The 12230-nt window shown below is 34.3% G+C and overlaps 1 protein-coding gene across 1 annotated transcript in view; it reads left to right on the plus strand.

Moving 5' to 3' along the window:
• The first annotated feature begins 2467 nt into the window (after nucleotides 1-2467).
• The window catches only part of LOC125852870 (uncharacterized), a 30660-nt gene continuing 20897 nt past the window's right edge, over nucleotides 2468-12230 (plus strand). Inside the window, exons 1-3 of the mRNA XM_049532574.1 lie at nucleotides 2468-2574; nucleotides 4313-4900; nucleotides 5447-5607. Coding sequence (XP_049388531.1) covers nucleotides 4660-4900; nucleotides 5447-5607 — 402 coding nt within the window. The 5' untranslated portion in view covers nucleotides 2468-2574; nucleotides 4313-4659. The remainder of the gene's footprint in view (nucleotides 2575-4312; nucleotides 4901-5446; nucleotides 5608-12230) is intronic.

The raw sequence follows: 12230 nt of genomic DNA on the forward strand, positions 1-12230 counted from the left end.
TTAACCTTAAAAAATTGTCTCAGAATACAATCAATTTTAGAAAACTTCTACCTCAAATAAACATGAAAAATATCTACCATTGCCAACTCTTGTAGCTAAAATGATACATGACGTTTCAGACATCGACTCACTAAAAGTTCATCATATACACAAAACTTTAAATTGTCATATTTAAATTGTTTATTAAAATTCTTTATTTAAGGAGCATCAGATTTGATGGTAAAAATTAAAGGAAAAACTACATGGTTAACAAACATGTAATATGTATTAAAATCTCTAACTATATTTTAAAAAATTTATTATATATGGATATATATTAAATAACAAATCTTCAATTATACGTGGATATCTTTATTACAACCTACAAATATAGGTGAAGGGGCATATTTTGATTTGTGTATCATTCAACAAGAAGGTGAAATTGCAGGCTCTATTTCTGCAAGGGCAATTAAGCATCATAATATTCTTAGGTCATTTTTTTAAAGTTATTTGTATAATCCATTATTAGGATTTTGTAGAAGCTTGTGTTTTCACCATTATAATTGAGAACGATATTTTTTCAAATCTCCTTGCAGATCACAAATTTTTTGCACGATTTCAGCCTTTAAATAATGACCGCATACTGATGCATCAACTTGATCAAGAACAAGGGGCAAACTCTATCAAGAGAAAAGAAGGTGTTGAACCTTCAAAGTTTTTAAAAGTGTTTTCAAAGTGAAGAAAAATCAATAATGTTATAGCAATGAAAAAAATGTCCAGGAAGAATTGGAGGAACCAGAAAAAGAGATATTGTATCATCCAATAGTATATTTATATTCACTTGTTTCTCAGAATCTTTTTGATATAGTTATATACTTGTTACTTTAATGTGTATCAATCTCTATTCACATTGTATGGTCTAGTAGTATTCATGTATCAACCTTCAAAAATTAACACATGCTTGAATGATAGATTGTTGATTTGTATCTATATGACATTTTGATACATTAATACATTTGAATGAAGCTACAAATATATGTATTCCATATCGTAGCAATAGGTTTATTCACTATATGTCTATACATTGTAACAATAGGTGTAATTATTGTATATGTATTCACTGTAATAATAAGTACATTCACGGTATGTGTATTCATTATATTTATGTGATTTTCAATATGCTAAGGGGCTGTTTGGTTACTGATTAGAGCTATGCAGGTATTAGTTATGCAGGGTTTAGTTATGCAGGTATTAGTTATGCAGGGTTTAGTTATGCAGAGTTTAGTTATGCACGTATTAGTTATGCAGGGTTTAGTTATGTTGAGTTTAATTATGCGGGTATTAGCTATGCGGATATTAGTTATGTAGAGATTACAATACATGAATTATTAACTATTATATTAAACTTGTTGTAAATTATTAATATATATTATTTACAAAATAATAATACATGCTAATAAAATGTGGAATATATTGAATAATATACAATGCTAATATATATATATATATTAATCAACATTGGACCATGTCCATTTATTCATCAAATAAAAATGTGTCCAAACAAGGTCCAAGAGTGACCAAGTCGGTCAACAAAATAGACAAAACAAAAACAACTAAACTGAAAAATAATCTAATTTGGAAACAAAAAAAATCCTAAACTGATAGAACAACCCCAGCATAATAACAAAATGGACAAAACAAAAACAACTAAACTGAAAAATAATCTAATTTGGAAACAAAAAAAATCCTAAACTGATAGAACAACCCCAGCATAATGCTAATATTTGATTAGCATATGTACCGTCAAAAAATATACAATCAAATTTCTAATATAAAAAAAATATTTATATTTGCATAAATAAATAAAAACGGTAAGTATATAAAAAAATTGAAAATGGTCTATATATAAAAAGAAATAAAAACAACAAACGTAGATAGGAAAACAATAAAGTTTCCAATTAAAAAAAATAAAATAAATTAAAAGAAATGAAAATGATCTATATATAAAAAGAAATAAAAACAACAAACGTATATAGGAAAACAGTAAAGTTTCCAATTAAAAAAAATAAAATAAATTAATAGGGTAAATATGTAATTTATCATTTTAATACATGTATAACTAATACCCACATAACTTATTCCACCTTCTACCCTGCATAACTTTGTCCATAGATTCCCTCATAAATTATGTTGGTATTAATTATGTAGGACTACAAAAAATGCAATCAAACACCGTATAAATTAATACATGAATAACTTTTATACAACATTTAAATTCTTACCAACCAAACATGATATAAGTTATGTTGACTTTTATACCTTATACAAAACTTCTACCAAACGCAATAAAGCTAATGCAACTTTTTATACATGAATAAGATAATGTTTTTCCAAACTTGAAACCAAATTATTTGAACAAGTGAGCCCAAATACATGTTGAATCCGGCCCACGAAGATTTCCTTTTTCCAAATTTCTACACATTGGTCATTGAACTCTCTGCACTTCCTTTTCCAAAAAATTGTCTCATAAGTTTCCTACTTATTTCTTTCTCCGGCGACCTCCTTACGATTCCTTCCTCCGGCGATATCGACTTTGTATGTTCTCTCTCTTTCTCTCTATCGATTCTCATGTGTTGCAATGCTTTGTGTCTGTTCCGATTGGGCTAAGAATAGTTCATTTCTGATTATGACAGCTGTCTCTGATTGTCACCACTTATTAATTCGCTTTAATGAATCCAGTGATGTTTTTGCTTGTTGTGATTCTTAATACCTAGCTTACATCCTTTATATGTGAATCACAAGTTGTGATGTTTGTACTGACCTGCTACTGTGCATTGATGATCCATCTTGTTGATATTTCTCCTAAAATAGAAGGGGTAGCAGAAGAAGAACAAGGATAAGGCTATACGATGTATCTTAAACTTGCCATTGAGTAATTTCGAATCAATTTTGTGGATATATCTCACTAAATATAAGAAAAAAGCAGATAAGGCTACAGGGTGTGAAATACTAATCATTGTAAAACATGTATATTTATAGGCCTTCTAATCTTCCATTTGGTAACTTTCTCACTAGAAAATAGGAGAAAGAAAAGGATACATAATTTGAGATATTAAAACCATTGTAGTGGGTGCTTTCACTGTTTTTTACTAGCTAATTTTCAATCCTATTCTATGAACCTCAAGATCAACAAGAGCCAGCCAACCATACATACAAGACATGGGAAGACCTTGCTTGACCAAATGAACGTAGCAGCATGCATATTTAGAGATGGGAGCATGATTCAAAGTTGCGATGATGTACCAAACTAACCAATGAAATCAATCAATCCATTGTCTTAACACAAAATAAAGTTGTGATCTGCTATATTTTTAATCGGGGGTGTCAAATGGGCGGGTCAAAATAGGCTGAGTTGAGCTAAAATTGACCCAAAAGTTACTTGGGTCCTGATCCGCCCAACTTTACTCAAACTTTTTTTTTTTGGATAAGGTAAAGATTAATTGACTAAATACCAAGAAGATACCAAAACCAAAAGTTACAAAAGACTGCTGGGATTATCCATAAAGTCAATTACAACATCTCTTAGCAACATCTTTTGTTTTCTTTTGGTACTTTATTCTTAATAATGAAACTTCGGTTTCATACTCTACCAAAAGTAAATGAAGAAAGATAACTCTAAACTGGAAACCAATGTCAAAATTCAAGGGTTCCCACAACATTTCAATTTAAAAAGGACAGGAATCTGTTTAGTTCTTGACCTCGAGACTAGCAAGCTGGACATAGAAACTTAACTCATTACTTAGTTTGTCCTATCCAAGAAAAAGGAAGGGAAAAGCAAAACCTCATTGCTAGTTTCAAAGGAGACAATAGCTGAATATCCTTGGCCCCTTTAATTAAAAACATGATTATAGGACACAAATTATTGCTGCTTGCTTATAAATTATCTGTGTATTTCAAATATACAACAACTGAAACATACTTCAAACTTTTGCCATATAGGATGAGAATTAGTCCCTTATTCATTCAATTGTTTACTACATAAAAAATTTTGTGAATCTTAATTGTGAAACCCCAATAGAGGGGGCTAGTAAATAAACTTTTCATAAGAAATCTTTTTCTGCCATTACCACTGGAGAATCCAACAAATGCATGCATTTGTGTAATGATAAACTGTAGTATATCTGTACATGCTCAGGTAATTATGTTTTGACTTAATGTTCTTTTTTGGGTTCAAAGTAGACTTTCACAGCTAAATAAGGTTCTTCTCTCTAGCTCATTGTCTTTTCTTTTCCAATAGCTAATAGTTCTTTCATTCTCTATTTTCTTAATTCAGGAGCAACACTTTTGGTTAATCTACAGGAGCAAAGCGACCTTGTTTCGGTTTGCATAGCAGTCCAATGGGCACTAGTCTGAATCATCCTTATATGTAGCCATAGTTGTAATGTAAAACAGTCAAAATACGACGTTCCTGTAATCTATAACTTTGTCATATTTACTTGATCTGTGCAATTTTAAAGAAGTATGATGACCTGAAATGGATTAAGGCCTTCCGTATCTCTTCTTTCCCTCTTGAATTTAGAAATTGCAACTGTTCATTGGTTATTTTAGAAAGAATTTGGCATCTTTAACTTGTGTTGTTTGATTGACTGAGCTCTGAGAAATTCTCTTACTACTTCATCAATGGAGAGCTTAGCGCACCTTGAAGCATTGTGTGAGAGGCTTTACAATTCACAGGATTCTGCTGAGCGAGCTCATGCAGAGAATACACTAAAATGCTTCTCAGTTAATAGCAGCTATATTTCACAATGTCAGTATATTCTGGATAACGCATCAACTCCTTATGCATTGATGCTGGCTAGTTCAAGCTTATTGAAGCAAGTGACAGAACAGCGCCTATCTTTGCAGACCCGGCTTGATATTCGTAATGTTCTAGTTTGACTGCAGAACTTTTGCCTATGTTTCTATAGTTGTTTCTTCTCACTTCACTCCCTCTCTGGTCTCCCCACCTCCACAATTTGTTTTTCCCTTGTCTATATGTTATTTTCAACTTACTTTAAAGTTGCTTTGGTATGCCATCGTTATTTCTCATGAAGTTAGAGTATATGAAGGTAAGCGTAGAGGTATGTTGGCATCATATTTGCTATTCTAATAAGGAAGAAGGTGAAAGTTCAGGCTGTCACTTATTCTTTACTTTATGCTTGGGAATCTGTATTTTTCTGCTTGAATATTCTGCTACCTTTAGACTTGTAAAGGATCTTCCTGCCAAAATTTAGTAACATTGGAAAAGGGATTACTAAGTCAAACCATCATAGTGGAAGATCTTGGGTATCTTCTACTTCACATTTTGTCATTTAACATAGTCGTGCTAAATTTATGCTTTTGATGTTTCTATGGTTGTGAAATACTTCTACATATCTCTCATTCATACATTACTACATGTTTTAGCTAATCTGCTCCTTTTATGAAGGCAACTATCTCATAAATTACCTGGCAACAAGAGGAATTGACCTGGAGCCTTTTGTAACTGCATCTTTAATTCAACTGTTTTGCCGAGTTACGAAGTATGGGTGGTTTGAGGATGACATTTTTAGAGAGGTGGTCAAAGAATCCACAAGATTTCTGAATCAGGTAATGATGTTTAAGATCTTTAACCTCTAGTGTACATTATAAGGATGGGAGTTGCGCCAGATGATTGGTTACGGAACTTTTAAAGCTTTAATGCTTATAACTGGTGTGTGAAAATTCATGCCTTTACGATTCTATAGTTTGAATGTTATCTTCATATAGAATCTCTTTACTATGGTCTTCCTGATTTCATTCTATTTGAAATTGCAAGTAACTATGTCTATACTATATACATTTTTGGCCATGCATCTTTTTTTTTTTTGCTGGAAATTTCTGAGATATCATTTCGCATAGTTGACTTGGCATTGGCTGAAACTGGTCCTCATGGTTGAGTTGAGTCTTTCCTTTTTTCTTGGTTTGTTTTCTAGCAATATTCAATATTTGTAGCTAATAAACTGCAGAATCTTTCATCTGAATCGTTCCATCATTTGAGAATATTGGTTAGTCAAGTGGGTGACAATCGTAAGTTGATTGGGCTTTGTGTCTGATATGTAATCAAATCTTGGCTGGAACCTATGCTGCTCAGATCCTCCAAAAGAAAAGTAGTGCACTTTTGGTGGATCAACACGTTTGTGACACCATTTTGGAGGATCCGATCAGTATAGATGGAACATGACAACAAAAGAATCCATAATATACATGAATATACCACAAGAAAAAGGGTAATTCACATGAAGGACGAGCTAGGTAAACTAAGAATCAGCAATGAAGGCTAAAGAAACTCAGTTTCGGTCAACAAAAATGACTGAAGCCTAAACAGTTATTTACAAATAGAAAAGGTATAAAAGGGTGAGAAATGATGGAAAGACTTTGATTATTCCCTCAAGCATAGTATTTACGTATGTAACAAATTTGGTGAACTATGTATATGCTTAATAAAATTCCAAAGGAGATTGACAGAAATTTATAGGTAGGGGAATAAAGATCTACACATGGTGTTCGTTGAAATGGAGAAACATGAACTAAGTTATGCTCGGGAGCATAGAGGAAAACTATCATAAATTGTTTAAGTATCTTGGGTCTATTATCCAAGGTAGTGGGAAGATTGATGATGACGTCGCACATCATATTGGTGTAGGGTGGATGAATGGAGGTTCACATCTAGAGTCTTATGTGATAAGAAGGTGCCATCAAAAGTTGAAGGCAAGTTCTATAGAGTGGTGGTTAGACCATCTATGTTGTATGGAGCGAAGTGTTGGCCAATCAAGAACTCTCACGTTCAAAAGATGAAAGTTGCGGAAATGTTGATTGTCAAAGAATGTGTGGCTTACTAGGAGAGATAGGATTATAAATGAAGATGTTTGGGTCAAGGTGGGAGTGGCCTAGGTGGAGAGGACCANATTGGAGAGAGGTAGCTGCCCTTCCGTACCCAAATTTCATTCCAGAATGTAGTTTTTAGACCATTAGCAACACCAATGGAGATGTTATTAAAGTAAGGCCAAAGTCTCCTGATTGTTTTCTAGACACTACAACTAAAATGCGTCCATGACTTCTTCAGTTATCCAATTGCTAAGTAAGCCATACTTTCGTGCTATGTACCTTCTCCATAAGTCCCCATCTTTTGTGCAAAATCTCCATAACCACTTTTTAGAAGGCAATTGTTCTTGTTGCTGAGATTCTTTAGTCCAAGACCCCCTTGTTCTCAGCTAAGGTTAAGGATATCTCATTTCACCAAATTGTAGCCTCTCTTCTCCTTATTCCCTTGCCATAGGAATGATCTTCTTAGTCTATTAATTCTCTTTTCTATGCTTTTAGGAATAGGAAATAAACTCATCAAGTAGGTAGGAAGACCATCAAGTACTGCTATAGTAAGTGTTAGTCTGCCACCCAAAGATAATACAGACTCTTCCACCTTGATAGTTTTTTTTAACACATCTTTCTAGCACCTCACTCCGTACCTCCAACTTTTTATTCTTAGAACCTAATGGCATACCCAAGTATTTTGTTGGTAGGGATCCTGTTTGGCAGTCCAAGTTATGTGCTAAGTATTGCAAGTTGTCAACTTGGTTGATAGGGAATAACATACTTTTCAGTCAGTTGACATGGAGACCTGAAATGCCTTCAAAAGTTGTTAGAATTTCCCTTAGATGTTTAAATTTGTAACACCTATGCTTCACAAAATATGAGGGCATCATCTGCATAAAATGGATGGGTGATTTCCAACTCATTTCCCATGCATGTTTGACATTGAAAGCTTTTATCCAGCCATTAGTTTTTGCTATCCTGAACATATGATTCAGCCCCTCCATTGCAATTAGGAATAGGAATGGAGACAGACGGTCCCCTTGTCTTAGACCTCTATATGATTGGAAGAAACCCTCAATATTCCCATTATAATGAGAGAAAGTTTCACACATGAAATGCGAAATCTAATCCAGCTAATCCACCTATTGCCAAATCCATGTCTTATAGAATTTTTAGGAAGATATTCCAATTGACAGTCATAGGCCTTCTCACACTGCTTGATGATCTGTACCACCGTTGCCTTTGGAGCCACGCATTTTCTTCCACAGAGATTGTAGGACATCCTTCCAGGTCAAAGGAGGGTCTCCATAGTTCAGATTCCAAGTACAAAATGGAATAGAATTCTATCATTGCCTCTTTGATTTCTTTGGGTTCCTGCACCTCCTCACCTCACCATGAGTTTGTCAATAGTATTATATCTTGTGTAAGCTGTAGCCACTCTTTGGAAGAATCTAGTGTTCTTATCTCCTTGCTTTAAACAAAGGGTTCTAGATTTCTGCCTTCAGTCAGCTTCTTCATGTTTAGCCAAAACTTCCAACTCCACCGGTATTGTAACCCTTATTAACACTTCATCCTAAGATAGAAGCCTATCCTCCTGAATTTTTTCAAGCTCTGATAGTTCCTCTAGGAGATTGTTTTCCTTATGTCTAGTTCAGAAAAGGTCTTCTTACTCCATTCTTTTAGCTTTTTCTTTAGCATTTTAAGTTTGACCCCTAATCTGTAATCAAGGCATCCTTTAACAAATAACAACAAAACTACTTCACCAATGCTGCACCAATCCTTAAATGCCTCCACTTTGAGCCACCAATTTTCGAATTTGAAGTAGGTCTGTCTCTGTTCCTAGTCTCCACATTCAAGAAATATAGGACAATGATCTGAGCCTATCCTTGGAAGAGTTCTTTGTTTGAATTTAGAACTATCCACAAGAAATATAGAGCTACAAATCCCTTTTCGTCCTTTACTATCCATGAGGTTGAAGTCCTTTTCTTCTCTCTTCCCCTACTCTGCTTTCACAGTCATCAGTATTTACCACCAGATCAATGACTTGTAGTTCCTCCGGGAAAAACAAAGAATTTAACTGGCATCTCATAGGGTCTACTCTCCAAATGATAGACAGGAGAGGGAAGAGACCTAGTGGGAACTTGGGCAGCTAAAGGGCTATTTCACGTCCTTGGGTTCTCTGTGGAGACTTTAACACGGGTAGATACCCTTAAGAGAAGAAATATTGCAAAAGAATTAGAAAGGCAATGACACGCTTCTTTGAATTTATTGAGGAATATAGAACTGGTGGATCTGGAATTGTCAAGGGAAATTCCACTTGGAAAAAAGGAGATAGATACACAATGCCACATCAAACCGTCTATTTTGCATAATCACTAACCATTTAGTTGCAATGTGGAGAATTGCAAATGACAGTCCTACTTCAAGTTTGACAGCTGGTGGCTAAACACAGAAGGTTTCAATGACAACAACATACACGGTGCAATCCCACAAATGGGGTTTGGGAAGGGTAGGATGTACGCAAATCTTACCCTTACCTTTATGGAATAGAGGTTGTTTCCGATGAACCTTGGGCTCAAAAGAAAAGAAGAATTTGAAGAACGATAATAAGAAAATAAGACAACAAAAAAGGATACAAAGCAAATACAATAGCTGATAGCAATAAACAATGAAGAACAAAGTGAATATGTGATTCCTAAATGTGATTACGAATAAGGAGAATGGAGGGGAGTCTAGCCCTCTACCTCTCCCACATGAGCTGCGACTACACTCAGCTACCCACTAATGCTTTTGTCAGAAAGGATCCAAATCATTAATCCAGTCCTCATAGCAAATGAGGTAAGTAGACTTTAGACTTGAGAGTGGGCAGCCAGGGGTGTTGTTTTAATTGGATATTGAGAAATCTTTTTATTAGAATAGGAACAGGATTGAAAATAGTATACACAATCCCGTTTAGAATGGGAATAGGAATAGTATATTGAATTCTATTCGATAAATGATTTTAAATTAGGAAGGAATGTGGGTGTCACGCCCAAGCCTACACCCTTGATGTGGCCAACACTCGATGCCATTGCTGTGCCAATCAAGCCCATAACATGGCATTAAGATAGAGAATACATCTAGACATGAGCGAAATACATGATTTAAAACATTTGAGAGATGTTAAACATAAATGCAATATATTTGAAAATAAAGTACTTCTCATAAATCATAATTTTAAGTTCATCAAGTGATATGAAGGTCAAGACTCTAAAACATGTCATAAAAAAAGATTAAATTGACCATGTATGAAGCCTCTAACATGATGGAATACTGTTTATCAGGACAAGCCCTCAATATGATCCATAAACTTAAGCTGACTAACAATACTCTTAAGAACAAATGGAGCTCACCAATAGCTGAAACGTAGAACTTGACATGCTGCTCGATTATCCTAGTACCTAGGCCTGCATTAGTTAAAAGAGGCGCTAAAGATGCAGCGCCTTTGGCAAAAGGGATGTAAGTACGTGTAGAATAGTATCATATGTAAAATGGTAGAAATAACCATGAATGTACATATATCAAATAGAAACAGGAACAATCAATAGAATCATAATCATGACAAAAGAGGATTTAGAGATTAAATCGAGTAGGCTGAATAAAACATAACTGAAACGTGATGTAAACTGCGTAATTGAAGACCACGAGTAAAATATAGAGTAAAATCATAAGCTTTAAAATCGTGATGTTGACCTCGTCCAAAGAAATTCATCTTTTATTAATCATTAATTATATTGGGGAGTTTCTTAAAACCGACATAACACCATGTGAGCTCATGATGTCTAATTTTCGCATACCTTCTCGGTTAAAAATAATCCTCCCAAAACATAACATGTACTCAAAATCATTATAAGCGCAAAAGCTCATAAATTTTAGTTATCTCAAAAGCTCATAAATCATTGTCATGTAAATCATATAGTAATATATGTTTATCCTTTGAAACAAAATCATGGTTTCATAAGTCATGTCATAATATTGTGAAGTTCATACTTGTTTATCATGAAAATTGTATCATAAATAGTAAAGCTCCACCTTTGAGAAAAACCACGGTGTTCATACTTGTCATAAAAAATCATCAGAAATCATTGTTCATAGTTATAAGAGTCATATCGTAAATAAAATCCTTAATAGGAATCATCAAACTCAGTTTTCAAAGAAAATCATACTTTTCATAGTTTCGTAGTTCTATGGTGAAAATCATAGAATCCATGAAGTTGGAAATATCATAGAAATTGAATACTTCTTGAAGTTTCATAAAGAATCAAGAAAATGAGGGTCTTGTTATCACTTTAACTCATTCATGGAAGACATTCGAAAACATGGGACGTAATTCCGGAGAAGAACAAAAGGGTTCCCACTTGTAGAGGATTGCCTTAGATACCTTATTGCTCGAAATTGAGTTTTATTAGAAACCTTAAAATTGTGGTGTGGAATCTTGTTAGGAATTCCTAATTCATGATTAGAAATGATTAGAAATACTTTGAAATACATGGAAGGAACATATCTTAGTGTTGAAGGGCGAGGAGAGAAGAGAAAATCGTCTTAGGGTTGATGGGAATGAAAAATAGAATAAAAAGTTCGGAGAAGAAAGCTTTTTGAAGAGTCCCGTTGGCCATTATGCGGTGCAGAAATGTGGACCGCAAACTGGAATGCTGATCGTATTCTGGGCGCAAAAATGGATAGACAACACTTTTTGGTAAAAGGATCATTTTATTCATAATTTGAATTTACAATCCCGATGTTGGGTGGGCCCCATATGAAATTGCTCGCACTCTAACTGTCCAACCTTGGGCATGAGGGGTGACGTGAAGAGTCCCACATCGGTGCTTGACGGGATGAATGGTCTCTTTAATATTGCTTGAGAAATCCGCCTCTTAAGCTAGCTTTTGGGGTTGAGTTAGGTGCAAGGTCCATTTCTTAACAACTCACATACTTCTAATGAGCACAACTGCTTGTCCTCTTTAAGTGAGAAATTATCTCTCTCCAATCTAGTTCATGTGTCTTACTTTTTTTTTCCGGCTTTTTAAAAAAGAATGCCACCTTTCTCTATTTAATAAGTTTTTATTTCAACATACTCAATTTATCCATAATGACACTTCCTTATAGGAATGATATGATAAGTTGAAGGCCGCAAGATTCAAAAGATATTTTTTGGTATGTTATACACACCTTTGGTTTAAGATCACAAGATTAAAGGTTTTCTTTACATTCTTCAACTTGGTACCAAAACACAAAAAATAAGACGGAGGGAGTAGTACGTCAATGCCAATTCTTATCTGACTGCCGTATATTTGTGGGGTGTTTTGTCTGCTTTTCTCATTCTGTTGTTATATGTATCCACG

Source organism: Solanum stenotomum, chromosome 1, assembly GCF_019186545.1.
Source record: "Solanum stenotomum isolate F172 chromosome 1, ASM1918654v1, whole genome shotgun sequence".
NCBI lineage: Eukaryota > Viridiplantae > Streptophyta > Magnoliopsida > Solanales > Solanaceae > Solanum > Solanum stenotomum.